At 35.4% G+C, this 24,571-nt stretch overlaps 1 protein-coding gene across 15 annotated transcripts in view; it reads left to right on the top strand.

Annotated features, from left to right (window-relative positions):
- Positions 1-24,571, top strand: part of SOX5 (SRY-box 5) — a 1,171,960-nt gene that overhangs the window by 744,412 nt on the left and 402,977 nt on the right. For 13 of the 15 annotated variants that reach the window (XM_027541542.1, XM_027541545.1, XM_027541540.1 and 10 more), the window contains one exon: positions 16,021-16,252. In XM_027541542.1, coding sequence (XP_027397343.1) covers positions 16,022-16,252 — 231 coding nt within the window. In that variant the 5' untranslated portion in view covers position 16,021. The remainder of the gene's footprint in view (positions 1-16,020; positions 16,253-24,571) is intronic. The other 2 variants (XM_027541537.1, XM_027541538.1) reach the window with 1 other exon arrangement.

The following is a 24,571-nucleotide window of genomic DNA, read 5'->3' as shown; positions in this document are numbered from 1 at the left end:
GGAACTGTGTGTGGATGGTTTCATGGAGTGAAAACTAGTATTTTAAGAAGTCTTTAAATGATCATGCCTCCATAAACGTGCCATCAGCAAAAAAACAACAACAAAATAGCAAAACAAAAAAAAAAAAAAAAAAGAGGAGGGAAGAGAAGGCTGGGGAGGATTCTGTCCCCTTTGGAACACAAAGGTCTTTCAGTTGTGGGTGATTGGAATGGGGGTGTTTGGGTAGTGGAAAAAAATGTTCTAGCATGTGGTAATGAGGTTAAAAAAAAAAACAGCAATGGATGATTACTTTTCTCCATCAAGGCTCCTTTATCCTCATAAGCTCAGACAGTGGTCAACATGTTAGACACCCCTCCCTGTTTTATCCATCCCTTAACTGTGTTCTTTGACAGGACTGGTTTATACAGCTGGGCCTTTGTTCAGCTTTGCGGGAAATACTACAGAACAGCATAATATATGGCAGAACACCTATAAAGTGGTAGATGGTAAACACTCTGATCCTATGCAGGATTCCACCTTGAAAGTCTGCTTTTGTTTGATTAGTTTTTCTTTTAGGGATTTGTAAAGTGAACACTTCTAAAACTTTTGTGTTTTTTTGTAATAAAGATTTTATGGTGATATAAGAAAATTGATTGTGTTAATCAGTAAAATTTCTTACCAGGTATAATTTTAATAAACAAAACTGAAAGGCGCTCACCTATCTTACTGACTAAAATTTTAGTCTATAATTAGACATTTCTATTATAGAGACATAGTATTTTAAAGAAGATTTAACATGGTGTACACTTAGCCATAGAATTGACTGAAAAGAGAAAGCAAATAGGAAAAGGTATTGATTTCAAAATTTATCTATATAACATACTCTAAATTTTTTTTTAATTTTTTAAATTTTATTTAATTTTTAAACTTTACATAATTGTATTAGTTTTGCCAAATATCAAAATGAATCCACCACAGGTATACATGTGTTCCCCATCCTGAACCCTCCTCCCTCCTCCCTCCCCATTCCATCCCTCTGGGTCGTCCCAGAGCACTAGCCCCAAGCATCCAGTATCGTGCATCGAACCTGGACTGGCATCTCGTTTCATACGTGATATTTTACATGTTTCAATGCCATTCTCCAAAAATTTTTTTTTAAAGACAGAATTTGTTAGTGACGTTACTGTTAGCCCAATTTTTAATCTAGTGTAAACCTTATACTGGAAACTTCTTGTGTCTTTATACTAGTCATACCTTTCTAAGAGTTTGATGAATTTCTTCTCTATAGTTTATGCCATATCTTTTGAATTTTTATTTCAGAGGCAGTAAACTGGTAGCCTTTACGTTCCTACTGAATAGTTTGTACCCATTTATAGAAAAGAGCTAACATTCCAAAGTCATCCACAGTGGCAGTATGAATCATACTTTTAAAGCATTTTTCCCCCTAAAAACAACAGAGAATGTGCTAAAACCAGAAAGATTAATGGGGGGAGAAGATAAACAGTTAAGACGTAAAATGAGTTTAGAGGTCAAGCTAGAAAAATAAGAAAGCTTATGGATTTAATTCATATTCATCCAAGCAAAGAAGCTTTGGCATGAAAGGGACCAATGAAGAGGCTCAGCATTCTTAGAGCATCAGCCATAGCTGCATCCTGCTGTTTTGGAGTTTGGGTTGATAGATGCTCAGCATCTTTGGCACTGCACCTTCCTTTTGGACTTTTCTTGATTATTACGCCAAATTCTTCATTTTGCCTGGAAGTTCAGAAAACTTGTTTTGCCTAGTATGCCTATCTCTCACATCAGAAGCTGTTGTTGTAGGATGGATTTGTGCACTATATATGTGTTTTTTGCTGTCTCTTTTGAATATAAATATTTTCCAATTTATTCATTTTTTTCAACAGCTGTTATAGAAACAGGCTGAAGTCAAGTCTGTATGGGGTATGGAAAAGAGAGTGAGTGCTCTTATTTGACCAGAATTGAGCAGAATCATATAAACTTTTTCTTGTTATTTGGATTCCAACGAGGGTAGAGGTCATAATATTTTTCTTCATTGGACTTCTTAGACAGTCATTCTCAACAAATCTGACGCTGATATTCAGTACTACTTTTAGCTATGAGCCTCCTTTCTCATCTCTGCTAGGGAAAAAAAAAATCCCACACCATTCTCTAGAGGTTTGCTTTTGAAGGCTTAACTTGCTTGATTTCACAATGACCTTTGAAAACAAAAGAAATTAAAACTAGACTGGTTACTTAATTATTTTTGTGATCATTATTAGATCCTAAATAAATTAAACATGCCACAGATTTTACTTCAAGATGTACACCATGCTAAGAATAAGTCACTTTTGATTATAGAATAATTTGCTATTTATTTAGATATAGCCAGTAATGTGAGAAGAGAGAGCAAGAGTGGGGTGGACACTGTTAAGAGGAAGCTCAAATAAGGAGACAGAGAGGGAAGCTCAAAATAAGTACTTAATGATATTATTTGGGAAAAAAACATATATCCTTGCGATTCTGCCATAGAGAGATTCTCCTGGGAGAGTCAAAATGACCGAGTTGTTAAAATAAATGACGTGTTTTGTTTTACAGAGCTGTCAATATCATTAAGCCTAAACAGATATTCCTTCCTACTTCAAATCAAATTGATTTTTATTTTTGACATGTGCACCTTACCTAACCAGTTATCTTCATAAATGAAAAACTGTATTCTTTTACTGTGGCTATCATAGATATAGTGAATAGGTTATTGCAAACATGTATATGTGTATACTTAAACACACACACACATATACATGTACATGTGAACATATGTAGACAGTCTTACATCCTCATGAGGTAAACATGCAAACAATCAACTGGCATTATTTTAGTGATCGATAATTAAGAGATTAGTACTACTCCCTGTAGTAGTAATGGTTAGAAATACTTTCCCTTTGGCCTTTTTCTTTATTTTTATGAGTTAACAAATTGGAAGGAGTTTGTTTATACTTCTTTATTTTTTCCTTCAAAATACATACAACTTTTAACCAAATAGTTTTGAATTCTAGAACAAGGAAAAATTGTTAGCGTATGTTATGATTAAATTAACATGGTCCTGTCATATCGTTAAAGAGGTACCATTTAAAAAACAAACGAGTATTAATGTCAGTTAATATCAGTAAATATCTTTTCTCTCCTCTTTCTCTTTCTTCTTCTATCTCTCTTTTTCTCTCTGTTTCTGTCTCTCTCTCACACACACAGGGTTGCTTAAATACACGAGACACAGACTTCTCTGCAAGGTCAAGGATGGAACAATAGGAATTGAATTAATCCCTGTTTCACAGCAGTTGTTCTGATAGAGAGCAAAAGAGATTGCCCTTCTCAGGTATTCTACAGACAGCTTTTAAAGATTACCTTCTTCGAGATATTGGGAATGGATATACATCTCCATGTTATTCTTTCAGTATTCTGTCCAGCTAAGTACAACCCGAAATTTATACATGTGGCAACCATGTGTCTCAGAAAAATTCAACAGGCTTCTTATTTTTTAGACTTTCCTTATTTCTTTAACTCAAAGCACACAATTACTTGTTGAACAATCTGTCTCAACTTTTGATTTTAAAAAATGGTACTTTTTTTTGTTGTTGTTACTTCTTATTAATGAGAGTTTTACAATGTGTGTAGGAAGAGAGTTTTTGTAAATCCCTAGATTTTCCCGTTCACTCCTCTATCTATCCCAGGAATGGATCGTGTGGCTACTCAGTGCTCAGCTTTCAGACTCATAAGGAGCCGAGCATCTGGGGAAACTCAGGAGGTGAGCACTTTCACGCTGACTCAGAGACCAGCCGTGTGACTCCAGTCTGGCGCTGTCACGCCTGGTTATGGAAAGGCAAGAACAATGCCTCCCTTGAGAAAGGGGAAAAAAGTCTAGTGCAGTCACAATTTTGATGTAAAATTTAAATCATCCCTCCACATCCTGTGGACTTAGAGCTGTCAGAAAGGCAAAACTCATGCTCAAATGGAAAAAAGCTTTTTATTTCCTTAAAAAGTATACCCTCTCTAACTCTAATAACAAGTTTCTGAACCACAAATCTTGATGCTGGATTATTCCAAATAATTTTTAAATAATCAGAACAAAAAGACTTTATTTTTTAAACTGTAGGTAGCTGAAAGTTAAACATTATTTTTCTGTTTGTTTTTGATTAATGACAAATGTACAACAATACACACATTTAAAAAATCACAACAAATTAGTATTTTTTTTTCTTTCATACTCATCAATTTGGTCATTTTACATACAATGTAAAAGAAATTTCAACATTTAAAAGTCTTAGTCATTTTCTATCCTGTTTTAAGCAGATTGGCTGAAATTTAGTGTATCTGATGATTGAAAAGAATCTAATCAAATGTTTAATAGCTCAGATATAGGTGTTACTATTTTTGAGGTAAGGAAACGGAATTTTAGCAATTATTGAATAAGTCTAAGTTAGGGCTTTTTAAAGTACGAAATTCTTAATACCATATTCTTGTGCTATAAATGACAGTTTTTGATAATTTTTTAAAGAATCTAGAATTCTATAAGAGCATTTACTTCCTCTTGTCTTTACAAAAGTAACTGTACCTCAGATCCATAAAAGTTCACCTTACAAATTTCTTTCAGTCTTAAACAGACTTATACTGAACTCTATTTTTTTCTAAGTATTAGAACATTATAAAATGATTAGAAGAGAGTTTAAATGTAATGTTCTTTATAGCTTTTTACTTATCAGGAATACTTTTGTTTTAAGCACTTAATTTTAAAATAGCACAATTAAAGCATAATATGGTGTTTTGGCCCCAGAGCCCAGCTATTACGTTACTCATAATAAATCAGTCTTCTATTTAGAAAATTTTCTTGGGGTCTTCATCTAATAACATGTGTTCTAACTTTGGAGTCAGTTTTTAGTAATTACAGTTAGTAAGACCATAAAAGAAAGTAGGAAAGGAATCAAACTTTGAGTTCTGAATCATTGTAGCCTAGAATTTTTCTGTCATAAACTGTTATTAAGTGTTTACCTTTGGTATTTGTCTCTCTTTTTTAGAATACAAAAACAAATGTACATTTTAAAGTTTATTTTGCTATAAACTTTAGGTTGGTTTATTCAGTTCTGAAATATATTTGTCCAACGAGTAAAGAAGAACTCATTTCTTTCAGATACTGACAAGAATCAAGTTCTATTTCTGAGTCCTTCTCTCTAACTTCTGATGCATATTATTTTTCTCTTTCTTTTCCACACTTTCCTCAGAAATCTCTCTACCTCTTCATTTTTTTCCTCTTCTTATCCTTTCCTTTTTCTCTGACTGGACAGGCTGGGGAAAGTTATTCGGTAAGAGAGAGATGCTAGTAAGGAGAAGGCAGAAAGGTGGAGAAACAGTTCAGAGTGGTGCTCTTCTTATCAGCAAGAAGGGATAGCATAAGGAGCTTCTTTGCCTCAATGCAGAGAGCATCTCAGGACCAAACATATGACAAGGTAAACATGGGAATCCACTTTGGTCACTTTGAAAGTTCTTTGTGACTATGACATTTTTCATTAACACAGTTTTAAATACAGTTTAAACTTTTGTAACATTTATTAAATTTTTTGTAAATTCAAATTATATTTTAGAACAGAATAAATTTATTCTTAAGTAGCAGTAGCTCAAAAATTGCTTTTGATTTTAGATTTCAGTGTTGTGGTAAATTTTGTTTGAAAACATTGGTAGAAATGAGTTTCTGGTGACATGTATAGTAAAGATTACAAAGGAATCTAGACTTCTATATTACTCTGTGTCATCTGTTCTTATGTTTCTATGAAGTCTGTATATCTCCTTCTGTTTATAGTGTACGCCAGGACCTGATGAACTTGTCCATGCTTCTAAATAACAATGTAATGAATGTGTTCTTTGTACATGGGCAGCAATGGGTAGAGAACATAGATTGGCCAGATCTGCAAGAGAAACTGATGGCAAAGAGGATTTATAGAAAAAAGAAAAATGTAAACATTTGAAAGACTACATATTTACCACAAATACCTTTTCTATCTAAAAGACTTTTGAATATTATTAATATATATGACAGACTTGGTTACAAACTTTATATAGAATTTACAGAGTATACACAAAGCTGACTCTAAACCTAGTAGGAAAACGAAGATGTTCAAAACATGGAAGAGGGAAAAAAGAATATACCATAAGATATGAAGAACAGTAGTTGAGATTTATAGGTACAAAGTATGAAACTGATCTTTTTCTGTAATGAAATGACATGCTAAGTTTATGTAAATCTATGTTTATAAGGAGTGTTAGTATTTTCATTGGTAAGTGGACAGGAGTAAAAACCTGTCCATTCACACTAAACGTCAATATTGATTCCCCAGGTGGAATAGTTAAACATTCCTATTGAGAAAAAAAATCTTTAAAAAACAATGGAGGTTAATTCCTTATCTTGAATAACCTTCTCACAGCAAGCTTAGTTACAAAAGCAACCAGACAAGTAAAGGTAAATATCCTGAACAAGTAGTTTAATTAGTAGAAAAACTAGGCAAAACTTCTAGAAAAATAGTACTAATATAATCTTTGGATATGAACGATTACCAATCTTTATTGTATTTGTAATATTCCATGTTTGTTATTCCCTTAAAAGAGGAGTCATCCTTTCAAATATTTCAGTTATTTTTGAAATGTTTTCTGTCTGCCATGCTTAAAATTTAACATGAGAGAATGGATATTAAAAGGGAGTATTTAGGAGAGGAATCAATGGATTCCATTTAAAATCAATGGATTTTAAATTAGATAGATGTCATGGTCCAGAATTTTTAAAGTTCATACTCAGAATGTTTAGTTATGTAAAATCATTTAGAGAATAATTACATTTCTTCACATATCACTTGATTTCTCTTTATTTGTCTTCTGTGCTCTATCCTTTTCATACAGTGGTCTCCCAAAGTTGGATGGAATGCAAAATTTAGATTTTCTCCCCCTCCCACTGCTCTATTTTCTGTTTTTCTCTTGGAGAGACAGCTTTGCTCTTGCACTGCTGTTTATTATAGTGTGAAGACCAAGTAGTGTAACAAAAGATAATTAACCATTTTTATGACTCAGTTTTATTTTTTATAGATCAAGACTTATAAGAATACCGAATCAGAACATTGTGGAAGAAATCAGTGACAAATAATTACAAGTATTGTTCAATGCTCTACCTGTGTTTTAAAGATTAAAGTGACTTAGTTACTTCCACAAAAGTAACTTTAGTTACACAGAAGTCCTCCATTTTCTGATTATCTGCTATTTCCTTTTAAAATTCTCCAGTCAACAAAGATTTATTTTTAAAATGAATTTAATATTTTCCTCCAAGCTGGCCTTCTTTCTAAAATATGTATTTTTCTTATTAGCAGTATCATTCTGTAAATTGTAGTCAAGGAATCTGTTTATCTTTGAATTATCTCACCCAATCATTCCCCCTTCTCTGGTTTCCACCCTCAAGCTTCTATCAGTTACTGATTTCTGAAGGACTTCCTTCCTAGAATGTAATTTTTATTATGTTATTGTGTAGTTCAGCAGTCATCTCCAGTTTCCTTCTACCTCCAGTATCAATCTCTCATTTGGTACAGCCATTCACACTTGTTGGAATCTAACCAGAATCATTATCATCTCGTCCCTGCCTTTCACCTTTATCTGCCTTTACTCCTCGTAGAATCTTCCACTTGAACCAAACTGTTCTACTCACTATCACGTATCATTTTGTGTATTTCTTTAATTTGCTGATGTCATTTCTCCTATCTATAATCTCCTCTTCTCTGTGTCTAAGTACACCTGATCTGTCCTTCATTGCACTGTTGAGTTCCTCTGATTTGTAGGAAGCATTCCCTGATTATTTTAAGCAGGGCATGCACGTGTGCTAAGTCGCTTCAGTTGTGTCTGACTCTTTGTGACCCCATGGACTGGAGCCCACCAAACTTCTCTGTCTTTGGGGTTCTCCAGGCAAGAATACTAGAGTGGGTTGTCATGCCCTCCTCCAGGGAATCTTCCCAACCCAGTGATTAGACCCAAACATCTCCTGCATTGCAGGCGGATTCTTTACCATTGAACCACCAGGGAAGCCCTTAAGCAGGACAGTATCTCTCTACTATCTATCGTCCATGCTGCTGCTAAGTCACTTCAGTTGTGTCCGACTCTGTGCAACCCCATAGATGGCAGCCTACCAGGCTCCGCCGTCCCTGGGATTCTCCAGGCAAGTGGGTTGCCATTTCCTTCTCCAGTGCATGGAAGTGAAAGTGAAGTTGCTCAGTCGTGTCTGACTCTTCATGACCCCATGAACTGCAGCCTACCAGGTTCCTCCGTCCATAGGATTTTACAGGCAAGAGTACTGGAGTGGGTTGCCATTGCCTTCTCCAATCCTCCATAGTACTCATATTTATAAAAAATCATTTACCTTAAATTATTCTTTCTTGATTTCTTAATGATGTTGCTATCTGTAGGCACATGATAGTCTTTCCATAAATGTGTTTCTGTGAATGAATGAATAAATTACTGAATATATGTCTTCTATTTTCATCTACTTCTTTAAAAGTAAACCACAAGTGTCTTTGTATCTAAGTTACCTGTTTCCTCTGTAAGACAAAGGTAACTTGCCTAGCACAAAATAGACACTCTGACCATTCATTTACACATACAAAAATACATTGAGTGACAACTATGTGCTAGGAATTATGTGGTTACATAACTAATTGTAACTCATTCAGTATAGCAGATTATATTATTTAGGGGAAAAGTACAGAACAATTTGGAAAGATTTTTGTTCAGCTTGGAAAAATCATATGAAATGATTATCAGTAGACCTGTGTTTACTAAAATCTTATTTTCCAGTAATAGATACTAATAAGAAAAAGAAAAGTAGTTAAGTTGTTGAATCAATGTCATAGGTGATACCAATGTTCAGTTTTTTTAAGTGGTCTATTAACAAGAGTTGATGATACTATCTGAGGTGGGGAAAAGTCATTTCATTTATGGTGGTTGGGGCAGGTTTTAATAAGAGCTGGGATTTTAGTTTGTTCTTTCTAGATTTTTAAAAATATTTTTATACATAACTGCAAACCTTAAAATAAATAATATTATCATTCTAAAAGAATAACCAGTAGAAGGCACTGCTTCCTAGGACTTCATCTCTGAATTAACTAGTCAAAGGTTAAAATGTTTAGAGAAAAACAGAAACTTTAAAGGGTAACTATTATACACAGAAAGCACTTCCCAATCTGAGTCTTCCATTTTGTGCTTGGTCTGTACACAAATTTCTTTGTGCATATCATTTTCTAGAATAATTGCAGCAAAGAACATTTGCTAAGCAGACAAGAGTTAAATTTAAAGCAGTAAGTAGATGAGATTCTTCAGTAACAGACCTATTAATAATTAATGCTGTAGCATTTTATAAAGTTACTTCACTTTTACAGTATTTTACTTACTGCATTTTAGAAAGAGCTATAGGGTTTGTTTGTTTTTTTTTTCCCACAAGTACTTAAAACCTGAATAAACAAGGTTTACCAAATCCTCTACATAGAATTATTAAAAAGAAATTCAGTGTTATCACTGAGCTGGATTTCTTTTTTTCTGACATTAGAGCATTTTCTAAGCCTACATGTCCTGTAAGACTGGATCTTACAACCATCTACAGTTAGAGAATAGTAAGATAGTTTCTAGTTTTCAATAGTAGATTTCATTAAACACACATTGATTGAGAGACCACTATATTCAGAAAGGATTTTAAGTCCTGAGTAAGTAGCTGTGGAAAGTAGCTGTGGACAAAACTAAAGTTTTCCTTCTTCAGTCTTACAGTGAGGAAGACAGATGAACAAAGAAAATAATTAAAATACCGCAAGTGATAAATGCTTGGAAATGATGTTGAAGCAGAAAACTAAATGAGATGAAGGAACAAGAAAGTGTGTAAATGAGTTAGGAGGACTTCAGATTGAGAAAATCCCTAGTGTGAAAAAATATATTTCAAATAGTGGTGAATTAGTTTTCTGTGACTTTTGTAACAAATTATCAGAAGTTTAGTGACTTAAACTATGCAAATGTATTCACTTAACGTTTCTAGAGGTCAGACGTTTCTAGAGGTCAGAAGTCTTATAGTCAAGGTGTTGGCAAAGCCCATTCTGTCTAGAGGTTCTGGGGGAAATCTGTTTCATGGCCTTTTATAGCTTTTTAGAGTATGTTCTCCGGCTTGTGATTGCATAGTCCATTTTCAAAGTCCTGCATAGTATCTTCCTATTACTCTCTCTGACTGTGATGCTCCTGTTTCCCTCCCTTATAAGGACCTTTATGATTACTTTGGGTCCACTCACAATATCCAGAATAAATCTCCTTATCTCAAGTCCCTAATTATATCTACTAAGTCCCTTTTGCCTTGTAAGGTAACATATTCACTGGTTTCAGAGATTAGAGTTTGGGCATCTTGAGTGGGAGGTATTATTCTGACTTGCACAAATAGCACCTGTTAACTGCACATTAGACTCACCTGTAAGCCTTAGAAATTTCTGATAAGCTGTGTGCATTCCAAAACCAATAGCATCAGAATATCTGGCAGTGAGACTCAGGCAGCAGTAGTTTTTAAACCTTTCTATGTAAATCACTGCAGATTGTGATTGTAGCCATGAAATTAAAAGACGCTTACTCCTTGGAAGGAAAGTTATGACCAACCTAGACAGCATATTCAAAAGCAGAGACATTACTTTGTCAACAAAAGTCCTTCTAGTCAAGGCTATGGTTTTTCCAGTGGTCATGTATGGATGTGAGAGTTGGAATATAAAGAAAGCTGAGAGCCGAAGAATTGATGCTTTTGAACTATGGTGTTGGAGAAGACTCTTGAGAGTCCCTTGGACTGCAAGGAGATCCAACCAGTCCATCCTAAAGGAAATCAGTCCTAAGGACTGATGCTGAAGCTGAAACTCCTGTATTTTGGCCACCTGATGTGAAGAGCCAACTCATTTGAAAAGACCCTGATGCTGGAAAAGATTGAGGGCAGGAGGAGAGGGGATGACAGAGGATGAGATGGTTGGATGGCATCACTGACTCAATGGGCATAGGTTTGGGTGGACTCCAGGAGTTGGTGATGGACAGAGAGGCCTGGTGTGCTGTGGTTCATGGGGTCGCAAAGAGTCGGACATGACTGAGCAACTGAACTGAACTGATGTAATTCCAATGTGTATTCAAAATTGAGAATGTGAATTTGAGCAAACTCTGGAAGATAGTGAAGGAGAGGGAAGCCTGGCATGCCGCAGTCCATGGGGTCACAAAAAAATGGACACAACTTGGTAACTGAACAACAAACAATTCATAATTTCTTTAAAGCAGAGACCCCGAACTGCATTTTTTTATTCCCATTAGATACGAGTCTTATACATAGTAAGCCATGAGTAAAGAATTGTTGATGCTATAAAGATTCCTTTCTGTCCTGGAATTAGACATCACTTCTTTGAAGAAGATTTTCTTGTCCACGCACAAAGAAGTGAGTTAAAGACTACTTTATAAACTATAATAGTCATTGTTATAGTTATAAATGAACTGTATAGTTATAAACTAACTCTAGAAGTTAGTGTTACACTAGATTGTAATTGTTAGTCTCATGTCACTTTCTTTGAAGTCTGAGTTTTGTTCCTTGTCCATCTCGCACGTACCACAGGAATGACAAAAATCATCTCTGAATGAATATAGTAGAGCATGCCCCAGCCTAGATCCTCAAGTTGTTCTAAGGTGTTCTTGCACTGTAACACAGACGTGTAGTGTGAGCTGCAGGAATTGGAAGCCTACATTTCCCAGATAGAAAAGACGTGGAAATTTTCAATGCCTCCTTAATGCTTTTTTCAAAATTGAGACTTTCATCTATCCAAAATAAAACCCTTTGGTAGACAAAAAAAAAAAAAAAAAAATCAAGAATTTAATGATATTGGTTATTTTGTTATCAATAGTTTTAGAAGATAAAACACAGATAATGTAACCAACAGATTATTTGCTCTTAACATAATTTATGTATTTTGTTTTGCTTCTGTCTCATTTTCTAGCCTATTACTAAACTATAACCGTAGTCATTATTATTCTAGTAATTTAAAACTTCTTTAAGTAATCTTTTACCTGAGCTACATAATAATACTCTTGTAAGTCCAACACATTTAAGAACATTCTATAAGTCTCTAAAAATGGAATTGAAATAAACCTAAAATATATAATATTTTAGAATCAGTTGATTTTTAGCACCATGGCTCTTTGGTATTTTAGACCTTATGATTTTTTCTCCATAACACGATATGTATATGGAGAGACTGTGTGTCCAATTAGGTGTAAAAATAGTTTAGATATCAGAAGAACTAGAAGTTTTGCAAATAGCAGTATCTTAACTATCTACCTTATATACCTTTTTTCTACTTTAAGACTTTTAATTTTCATAGTCATTATTAATAATGATATTAATAAAGTAGAAGTCAGCAGAAAGGTAATGTCTTCTGAAAGTCATAGAATTGTATTAACTAGCCAGCTGGCCATTAAATAAGCCATCTGATATACTTTTCTTTTTGATAACCCAGAAACTGACTCTTGCTAATAGACTGAAATTTTCAGACAGTTGAGAGACTGACTGTATTTAAGACTGGGGTAGGCACCAAAATACCAGTTTGTTAATTCCAGCAAGAATAGTAATCCCACACAGACCATAAATAATATGGTTTGTGTAATAAATGAATAAAATTGTAGTCAAGTTTCATGTGAAACCAAGAAATAATTAAAAGTCTCTTTATTGATTTAATGTGATAAATCACTTCTCAAAGACTTTGTGTATTTAAGTATGTTCTGTCACCTCATTCTCTTTATGGGAATCAGAAGTTTGCTTGGACACAGGGAGCTCAAATTCAGTGCTTTGTGACAACCTAGAGGGGTGGGTTGAGGTGAGAGGTAGGAGGGAGGTTCAAGAGGGAAGGAGCTACATATCCCTATGGCTGATTCATGTTGATGTATGGCAGAAACCAATATAATATCGTAAAGCAATTATCTTTCAATTAAAATAAATGAATTTTTTTAAAAAAGCAGTTTACTAGGAGAGCATGGAAACAAAACAATGGGAGTTAAATATCTCTAGTGTTGAGTTATCATATAAAGTTTAATCTGTCAGTTTGGGGATAGATAAAAGTGTTGCCAATGAGACAGCTATCAGCTTCCCTGATAGCTCAGTTGATAAAGAATCCGCCTGCAATGCAGGAGAAAAGGGTTTAATTCTAGATTGGGAAGGTCCATTGGAGAAGGGATAGATTACCCACTCCAGTATTCTTGTGCTTCCCTTGTGGCTTAGCTGGTAAAGAATCTGCCTGCAGTGCGGGAGATCTGGGTTCAATCCCTGGGTTGGGAAGATCCCCTGGAGAAGGAAAAGGCTACCCACTCCAGTATTCTTGCCTGGAGAATTCCATGGATTGTATAGTCCATGGGGTCACAGAGTCAGACACGACTGAGTAGCTTTCACTTCACCACTTCTAATGAGACTCAGTCTTTTCTAACCGTTAATCCCAGGCCCTTGCTCTTTCTCCATACTTAGAGTATACTTGGGGTCAGTTCAGTCGCTCAGTCGTGTCCGACTCTTTGTGACCCCATGAATCGCAGCACGCCAGGCCTCCCTGTCCATCACCAACTCCCGGAGTTCACCCAAACTCATGTCCATCGAGTTGGTGAGCCATCCAGCTGTCCTTTGTCATCCCCTTTTCCTCCTGCCCCCAATCCCTCCCAGCATCAGAGTCTTTTCCAATGAGTTAACTCTTCGCATGAGGTGGCCAAAGTACTGGAGTTTCAGCTTTAGCATCATTCCTTCCAAAGAAATCCCAGGGCTGATCTCCTTCAGAATGGACTGGTTGGATCTCCTTGCAGTCCAAGGGACTCTCAAGAGTCTTCTCCAACACCACAGTTCAAAAGCATCAATTCTTCAGTGCTCAGCCTTCTTCACAGTCCAACTCTCACATCCATACATGACCACTGGGAAAACCATAGCCTTGACTAGACGGACCTTTGTTGGCAAAGTAATGTCTCTGCTTTTGAATATGCTATCTAGGTTGGTCATAACTTTCCTTCCAAGGAGTGAGCGTCTTTTAATTTCATGGCTGCAATCACCATCTGCAGTGATTTTGGAGCCCAAAAGAACCTTAGTAATGAGATCAGAAATAATTAAAGATACCTGAAATGTGCTGGCCCAGTCTGTTTCTCCTTTAAACAGTGTTTCGTAACCACTACTATTTCCTTTCTTTACTGTGTTGTTCTGCTGATCAAGACTTCTGCTAATAACAGTTTTTCTTTAACACATTTGATCAGTTTATTGTTAAGTATGCCCAACCAGGAACATTTCTCTATTGGAGACTGTGTATCCAATGTTGATTTTACAGTTTAACTCTTAAAATGCAATCTGCATTGTCATTTTTGAGTTTTTGTTGTTGCTGTTGTTTTTGTGTTTTTGAGGGTGGTGGGTCACACTGTAGTTTTAAAGGTAGTGAAAGAAACAGCAGTATTTTTTATTGAGTGTCTACTCTGAGCAAAATGCTCTGTAAGTCATTTTTCATGCAGAACATAGTTCATTCTCAAAGTATTACAGGTGGATATTACATCTCACTTTAAAGATGAGTGAACTGAGATAGAGATTAAAATAAGTCTCCCAGCTAGTAAGTAGCAGAATCAGTGTTTTATTTTGTGTTTGTCTGATTCCACAGCCTTTATTTTTTTCTACTCTGGTATTATATCTTCACAGAATATATCCAGCATTTAAATACATTTGTCTTTCAAAACTTCTGAAGAATAGCATCATTCAACAGAGATTAGAGCCCTCTCATTTGGTAGTACATTTAAATTTAAAAATCAGTGATATATATGAATGAAGTGATGTGGCAGTTAGTTCATACTTTCCTGTCTCCTGTATCAGTAGTATAGAATATAAATGGATGATTTTGTAAACACTCTTTGTTGAACAAAAATTAAAGTGTTTTTCAAGGTCAAATCAAGTTGTAAATACCAGACTTTTTTTTTAATTAAAAAATTTAACTCTATTCCGCTTCCATGAAAAATTTAATGAAAAGAAAATATGTCTTATGTTTCACTAAACATATTTGCCATTAATTTTTAACCTCTGATAGCATTCTCAATCAGACTCAAGTACAAAAAAAAAAAAAATCTTAAGTGTATTGTCATATAGGCATTAGCTTGTCAAAACAAAACATGCTTATTTAATTTATTTTTTCTTTGCTTAGGTATTCTAAGGAAGAAATAAGTCTGAGAATCTACAGCTAAATATTTCATGAAACTGTGGAAATAAAATTGAAATATTTTTATATTCTTATCATTTTTTTAACTACCTACAAATTTAATATTAGAACTAAAAGCCAAAATTGGGTGATTTGGGGATATGAGAGAGAAAAGTCCTTAAATATTTGAGGATTAACAGTGATTATAAAATTTCTTCATTTCTTAATAAGCTTTAAACAAATATCAAACTTTTTGTTCTGTGGCCTGAGGTTTGCCAATAACCAATATTCCTACATTTTACAATAATCTTACTTTTAATGCAATTTTTTTTTAATGACAGTCATTCATTTACTTTGTTTATTTTTTGGTGAAAAAATTTTTAGTTATTTCCCTTCTTTTAACTGCCAACAGGATTTGCTATTCATGGATGTTCTGTCTTCAATAAGGTCTATCAACGTGTAAAATGAGATGGGTATTTTTCTTTGCTTTAAATGGAATGGTCTTTCATTATGCAGTGTTCTTAGGTGAATTCTCTTGTTTAAGAAGCCAGAATACAAGAGAGTGCTATATTAGTGTATTATTCTCACAACAAACAAGCACTGTTCTGTTGCTACCTGCTTGGCCATTGTTTCTGATTGTGTGTGCTTTGCAGTGGTATTTGGATGGTTTCCTGCTCTCTGCCAGCACAAAAAGGCATTTCTGTTACAATGGCCCCTAACCACACAATGACGGCATTAAGGATTTATGTGGAGGTTTCATTATTTTCTCCTCTTTTGTTCCTTCCAGGATGTCTTCCAAGCGACCAGCCTCTCCGTATGGGGAAGCAGATGGAGAGGTAGCCATGGTGACAAGCAGACAGAAAGTGGAAGAAGAGGAGAGTGACGGGCTCCCAGCCTTTCACCTTCCCTTGCATGTGAGTTTTCCCAACAAGCCTCACTCTGAGGAATTTCAGCCAGTTTCTCTGCTGACGCAAGAGACTTGTGGCCATAGGACTCCCACTTCTCAGCACAATACAATGGTAGGTTTCTCATGGTCTATTGTGCCTACACTCACTTTGTGACCAATCTGCTCCTCTAGTAGTTTGGCTTCAGTCCTATGCTTTGTAATTATCATCTACTTAATAGTCACACACAAGATTCACTCCTAACATCTTAGAATTCTTTATAAGTACATTGATTCCAGCAGGGAGTATACTTAAACTGTTTTTGTTTGGTTTGGTTTTTGTTTTTCAAGAATTCTGCTTTTGAGACACTCCCAACTTAATTAGTGGAAAAACATAATCTAAGAATAATATTAACACGTTCAAAATTAGTCCTCAAGACAGTTAGATATCTTTATATTTCTAATAAAGAGTAGTAAAACTCTAATTTTTCCAGAGAAAGCTATAGCATTGTTTGAGCATTTCCACCATGATAAATTAGAGTGTTTTTTTTTTTTTTTTCAACTTTTGCTTCCCTCAGATTGGGTTCCAGTATTTCTTACAGTATTGGGAATATTACAGAAGTGCATGTTTCATAGAGACAATACATTTCTGATGTAACTGCACTAATTCCTAACTCAGTCCCAGTCACTGTGTTGCTTTCATAATTCAGTAATTCCCTTGTACATCCTATTCTATAATTTGCAGCTCTGGATAATTTATCTGGCCCCTGCTCCTGGGGGCTGGATCACCACAGAAGATTAGGAAGCCATGATTTCACAAATGAGAGGGAGAAGACAGCATAGTATCTTTGGCTGAAGCTTAAACAGAAGACTACACACAAATAAATAAGGCCTTTAGGTTCTTCTTAGGAACTTAAATAAGCAGAAACAGCATGCTGGCAAGGTAACCTGGCACTTAGCTGCCAGTCAGGCCACCCTTGCCTTTTCAACATGACTTCTTGGGTGGGTATCACATTTTTTGTGGCCCCTCTGCTTCTACTTCAAGGATGCCAGTGCTGTTAATTTGAACCAGGTCACACCAACAAAAATATTTCTTCATGCATTCTCATATCTTTAAAAAAAAGGCTCTGATTCTGTTAAATTTTTATTTATCTATTTATTTTTTGCAGGGTGGTGGGACTTCTCTAGGAAATAATTACACATCATAAATATGTTTGGTACTGAAATACACCCACTTGTTTATGTCATTGAATTACTGGATATAGAATTAAACCAACAAGAAGAATCAGATTATCTTCTAATATCTATGAAATAAACACTGTCCTTTGATAATTCACATTAGATTTAAATACGTCCATTCAAATTTTAAGCCTCAAAGGCAGAATTTCTCCTGAGTATTTTTGACTGTGTGCCAAAATTTTCTTACCAAGAAGAATGTTTTAGTTAACTCTTAAATAGTACTCTTACAGGTGTGTTGTTTCAAGCACATGATATATATTAACTCATTTAACCATCACAATAATTCAGGGAAGTGTTATCATTAATCCCATTTTACAGGTGAGGAGGAAACTGAGGCACAGTGAGTCTAAATAGTTTGCTCCAGATCACAGCTAGTAAGTGGGAGAACCAGAGTTTACCCAGATGGTCTGGCTTTGGATTTCATGCTTTTAAATTTTATAAGCTCTTCACAATTATGCACACACATTTAATATCCTGATTATCTCTTATTTGTCAAGTTAAATCATACTATCCAGAAGTCCTCCTTCTTTCCCCTCTGAGTTCATGTTAGTAATGTGCAATGATATAACTTCTTGGCCTCCTTCACAAAGGTTAAAACTAGAAAAAGAAAGGGGGGAAATGATAGTAAGCAGCTCAACAGGGTAGAGAGGTCAGACTCCCCATTTGTCATTGCATCAGTGCTCATGCTTTACCCCCTCTCAATATGTTGACCATTGCCTTCCTTCATGGAATTTCATGTGGGGAGTGCTTCTTGGTTTGGTTTTCCTGTAATACTGCTGTAAACATAAACACACAAATTTGAAAGAGTGATTATAAATAATTATTGCTAGAAGAAAGGGGAAACTATCTTAAGTACACTCAAGGATGGATATGAGAAAAGTATGTTAAATTGTTAATACATACTGTAGTTGGCACAAGTGGATGCTACAATGCAGGATGTTAATGAAAATGAAATCCAGTTTGTAATGGAGAATACAGTATAACTAAGTAAAACCTATGAACTACCTTCTTTGTACCAAGGTTTTGTTGCGCACTATGGAAATAATTTTCATAAGGTATGACTCCTTTCCTCAAGCAACTTTATCCAGGGGAGAAATTCTTAACTAGCGCCTGTAGCTCTCCTGAAGATAAATGGAGAATTCTCTGTGTGCACACATATGAGTAGGGTTATGATTTTTATCAGATTCTCAAGTAGATCTGAAGCCCCCAGAGTTTAAGATCTGTTGTACTTAATGTTAATACAGTGTGCATTCAAATGATTTAACTTAGTTTTAGTAACATCAACACTGATATTTTCTTTTACTGTATATATCTACTTGGTTTATAAATTTGTACCAGCTTCAAAAATTTCTTGATTTCTTTTATATGATCTCAAATTTCCAGCCTCTCCTCTTTCCTATCTTCCTTTCAACCTCCACTAGACTTGTTTCCCTGAGAAAAGAGTTGGATTATTTATCCCACTTTGGAAAGTAATGTGTGTCCTTGTTGCCTACAAGATTTAGTCTACAACTCTCTTCACATAAAGGCTCTATATAGACTGGCACCAAAATATGCCTTTTGTCTCCTCTTTGGCCACATTCTGCCAAAGACCCAGTGCTTCAGTCTTGTGAAGGTTTTCATGCATGTTCATAAACATACCAGGTGACCTCTAATGACACAAACTTATTCTTTCTACCTGGAAAACTCTTCTTATTTTACTCTCCTGGTAAATTGTGTTTCTCCCACAAGACTGAATTTAAAATTGCTTCTTTTTAGATGCTTTCCATTGGAGAAGGCAATGGCACCCCACTCCAGTACTCTTGCCTGGAAAATCCCATGGACGGAGGAACCTGGTGGGCTGCAGTCCATGAGGTCGCTAAGAGTCAGGCACGACTGAGCGACTTCACTTTCACTTTTCACTTTCATGCATTGGAGAAGGAAATGGCAACCCACTCCAGTGTTCTTGCCTGGAGAATCCCAGGAACAGAGGAGCCTGGCAGGAGGCTGTCTGTGGGGTCGCACAGAGTCGGACACGACTGAAGCGACTTAGCAGCAGCAGCAGCAGATGCTTTCCCTGACTTCCCAAGGCAGAGTGGTTGCTGTTCTTTATCCATGGTACATGTTTATATCTTTTCTCATGGTCTGTGTTATGATTTATGTATCTACATGTCTGCCTTTCTGTGCACTGTACTTCTCCTTGAAGGCACAGTTATACATATATACATGCATGTTATACATAGTTGTATTCCTGATACCCGGTATATAATAGATACTCAATTTATGAGTACTGACTAAACAGCAAATTTTATATGGATGATTAAATAGAAAATATGTTTTGAGCAAAGATGTTAAGCCATTATTCATGGTGAATATGCTGATTTTCTAAAAATTTTAGAACTAAAGTAGAATATACTAATGTAGTACAGAAAGCATGCTCTAGTAGCCATGGTATATTCAGCTGTTAAGCTGATTAAGATATATTTTACCTGGTTATCAAAATGATTAAATACATTCATAGAATTGTTATTCAACACAAAATTCTTTATTTTTTTCTGAATACTAGGCCATTGTCATATTCATGTAAGTCCTTTTATTTCAATAGTAACATACATTATTTTTTCCTATTCAGTATCTTTGAAAACAGAGGGAATGTTTCATTATTTTTGTATCATAGAGTTGAATTTAAGGAAACCAAAAAAACAGGTTACCAGATTTCATTGCTGGTTTATATGTGACATTTATACTCCATTCTTTAATAAAAAAGGGAGATGTTGAGAGGTCTGCATTTTGTATTGCCTACATAGTTTAGAGACAAAGTAAAACTTCTGAGTAATCCCTTTAATGCCACCTTGAAGTTGTAGAGAAATGCTTTCAATATAAAATGTAGGTTGGAAAATATTTCCTGAGATAGAAGTTCTGTACACCTCATGACTGCTGCCATATATTGAATTTGGGGAATTAGGGTCGTATGTTCATATTCAGGGTATGCAAGTGTTAAAGTTTGAAATGGGTCAGATAAAGACGGAATTCTTCCTTTCTGAAGTTGTGGGGTTTTGCCTTGATATTTTGGAGAAATAAACCAAGTGGCTAACTAAGACTAACTCCCCAAACATTTATAACTGGTATAAATACTACAAGTCCTGTTCTTGGAGAGTTTTACTTACTGATCAGAATAGTATTATACTATAATAATATTATATATAATTATAATATCACATAGGTATAAAATAGTCAGATTTCTAGTCAATATAAGATTGAGATACATAATTATAAATATGAAAAAGACTAATTCTGTTGGTCCTTCTCTGAAGCTCTCATAATCTTGTCAAGAATCCCCATATAATCTTCAAAAAGGTAAAAGACAAGGTTGGCAAGTCTGTTTATGATATGAGTGAAAAGGCAGTCCTGGGCTTTATGTGTATGAAGGACAAACTTTCTTGTCCCCTCTGCCTGTTTTGTTTTTTTTTTTTTTTTGACCTGAGTTTGGAGGCTGTGACTTCAGATTTTCAGAGACAAGCAAGAGACACTATAATTTCTGGCTCATTTTTAATGATAGTTCTGATATAGATAGATTTATTTCATAATTCAAAGAACTATCCAGAACATGTCCTTATGTCAGTCAACATGATTATTTATGAGCATAAGAGGGAAACAGAGTAAGTCTGAAGAGAAATCAAGTAGCAGCATGAGAGGCTGCCAGGGTACTCTGTGGTGGCCATGTTGGCATTCACTTCATCTGGTTACATGCTACTTCTGCTGCTTAGATAGTTGTTCTAGTGTCAAAAGGGATGTGAAATGGAAGTCTTGACCACCTGTGGTTACTGAATAACCAATTGTCGTTTTTTCCCCTATAAAATGTTTTCTCTTACCTCAGAAAAACTCTCTTTTGACTTAAGTTCCTCTTGATTTGAGTGAACAGTTTTGTATGACTGCAGAGTGGGGATACACTGCTGCTTCCTTCCCAAGATTGATTTTTAAAGTATACAGTTACTTAAGAATACAGTTTTTTAAAAAATAATTTGAACTGTTCTCTCAATAAATAACTGAATTTCATGTGAAGTATATACTATATTTGCATATAATTGTTTGAACATATAAAGACCCAGTGGATTTGTAAGCTATATTATACTCTCTTATCTCATGAATTGCTTATATTAGTAAGATTTTCCTGGAATTGTTAAAGAACTTTGAGAATATGATGTGTTGATTAGGTTTAGTAATTGGATGTATCTTAATGTATTTAAGCATGCAGAGACACTAGTTATCATAAAGTAACATTCAGTGTGCATCAGTTTCTTCCTGAAGTCCAGGAGCAGAATAAAAAGGTGTTTTTCTAAGTTGATCTTCTATAGAAGTAAGACATAGAACTGAGAACCATGCATAAAATTATAGCAAAGCTCCAGTGTATGAAATGCAACCTTTAACACTTACACACTGAAAGGATTCATTCACTGCCCATGACAGAGACTGACTTTTACTTGCTCAGGCTCACTGTCAACTCCTGGGATCTTTTATTTACCCAATATAATTTTAATTGCTATATGATAGCTGTGTCTTGAAATACCCTTTGTATAAATTTTGCTTACAATCTGACAGTTGTTAGTAATGCATTTTCGATGTTTGAGTAGGATAATTTTATGTGTGAAGTACTGTTCAGAAAACTTGAGAAGGAAAAGAGAAAACTGCATGTGTTATTTAAAAATAAGTCACAGAATAGGACCTTAATTATGGTATGGTGAAGATTCCTATTTTTATATGGTGGTTTTTATAAGCTTTTAAATTTCTGGTTACCTTTGTGTATCAAACTTAGCATAAGTTATTGTGATGGTATAATGCATACTGTTGTTAACACTAGTACAATTATTTTGCCAGTTCTAATAATGAGAATTTCATTGTTTAGAAAGAGCATTCTCCTACATTTTAAACAAAAGTGTAATTACATTTGAATGATGTGGAATGTGCTTAGTTTAATAGCATGGAGAATAGATTCAGAAAGATTCAGATAAAGTAAGCTTGGAAGCCATATGTGCAGTGTAGCAGTAAAAAATTATGAGAGTAGGCAGTATAAATCTACACACACACACACACACCCCCGATTTCACACACTTTTATCTATAACTGTTGCTTCTGTAAGAGATAGGCTTGCTTATCTAAACAAGGCCAATTCAATTGAAACAAGGTGAAAATGATGACAAGTTTGTATTTGTTTTTTATGCTAAATTGATGTTTATCATACAATGAAATTACATTGTTTTGAACATTATTCTGTAAGTGTTGTCAGAAAATACCACACAAAGGAATTTATTTAGATAAAATGCTAGGCTTGTATTTGAATGTAAGTGGTTCAATCTTTATATTTCCATTGTTTCTGAAAATTACCCTCAGGCTAGAAGGAGTGTGTGTGTGTGTGTGTGCGCACGCGCGCGCGCGCGCACGTGCTCTCAGTTGTGTCTGACTCCGCAATCCCATGGACTTAGCCTGCCAGGCTCCTCTGTCCATGGGATTTTCCAAGTGAGAATACTGGAGTGGGTTGCCATTTCCTTCACCAGGGGATCTTTCCAACACAGGGATCAATCCTGTGTCTCTTGCATCTCCTGTGTTGGAAGGTGATTTTTTTTTTTTCACCAGTAGTGCCACCTGAGAGGCCCTTTCCTAGAAGGAATGAGGACACATGGAAACCAATTAGTTGGGATCTATCAAACTCATCTATTAAGTTGGCCAATAGATCTGGTTGTGTCCTGTTACCACACAACTCCTTTCCATTCAGGTGTGAGAGCATCTAATATGAGATGGAGAAAACCTTGATTCATGTGATGGCCACAGTATCTGAAGTACTACTGTTGAGTTTAAAGTTAACCAGGCTTTGAGAAATGGATGTATTCTCACATACCAAAAAGTACTATGTGTATTGCCAGATAGTTCAGGACTCTTTTTTAAATTATTTATTTTAATTGGAGGCTAATTACTTTACAATATTGTAGTGTTTTTGGCATACATGAACATGAATCAGCCTTGGGAGTTCAGGACTCTTAATGAAGATCCACCGTGAGCTTCTTCACAGAGTGCTATGCAGTGACAGGGGAATAAGTAAGAACTTCTAATGCTGTGGTAATGGAGGAGATGTGTTTGCTTAGGAAGATTTGGTCTAATGTAATTTAATTGCTCTCATTTAATAGGGCTGTTGTGAAAAGATTCAACTCAGATATATACAATGGATACCTATCAGCAGAGACGTAGAAATGAATAAGAACTAGTCTTTTTCCTCATGTAGCTTTTTGTATAGTATGGGGGTAAGATGAGCACAAAAGTCACCAGATTGTAGTATAAAATATTAGAACCCTGATACAGGCACCAGTAACACTGAAAAAGCTGAAGTTGAACGGTTCTATGAAGACCTACAAGACCTTTGAGAACTAACACCCAAAAAAGATGTCCTTTTCATTATAGGGGACTGGAATGCAAAAGTAGGAAGTCACGAAACACCTGGAGTAACAGGCAAATTTGGCCTTAGAATACGGAATGAAGCAGGACAAAGACTAATAGAGTTTTGCCAAGAAAATGCACTGGACATAACAAACACCCTCTTCCAACAACACAAGAGAAGACTCTACACATGGACATCACCAGATGGTCAACACCGAAATCATATTGATTATATTCTTTGCATCCAAAGATGGAGAATCTTTATACAGTCAACAAAAACAAGACCAGGAGCTGACTGTGGCTCAGACCATGAACTCCTTATTGCAAAATTCAGACTTAAATTGAAGAAACTAGGGAAAACCACTAGACCATTCAGGTATGACCAAAATCAAATCCCTTATGATTATACAGTGGAAGTGAGAAATAGATTTAAGGGCCTAGATCTGATAGATAGAGTGCCTGATGAACTATGGAATGAGGTTCGTGACATTGTACAGGAGACAGGGATCAAGACCATCCCCATGGAAAAGAAATGCAAAAAAGCAAAATGGCTGTCTGGGGAGGCCTTACAAATAGCTGTGAAAAGAAGAGAAGAAAAGCAAAGGAGAAATGAAAGATACAAACATCTGAATGCAGAGTTCCAAAGAATAGCAAGAAGAGATAAGAAACCCTTCTTCAGCGATCAATGCAAAGAAATAGAGGAAAACAACAGAATGGGAAAGACTAGAGATCTCTTCAAGAAAATCAGAGATACCAAAGGAACATTTCATGCAAAGATGGGCTAGATAAAGGACAGAAATGGGATGGACCTAAC

Source organism: Bos indicus x Bos taurus, chromosome 5, assembly GCF_003369695.1.
Source record: "Bos indicus x Bos taurus breed Angus x Brahman F1 hybrid chromosome 5, Bos_hybrid_MaternalHap_v2.0, whole genome shotgun sequence".
In the NCBI taxonomy this organism is placed as follows: Eukaryota; Metazoa; Chordata; class Mammalia; order Artiodactyla; family Bovidae; genus Bos; species Bos indicus x Bos taurus.
This window is presented reverse-complemented; position numbering and strand designations above follow the sequence as displayed.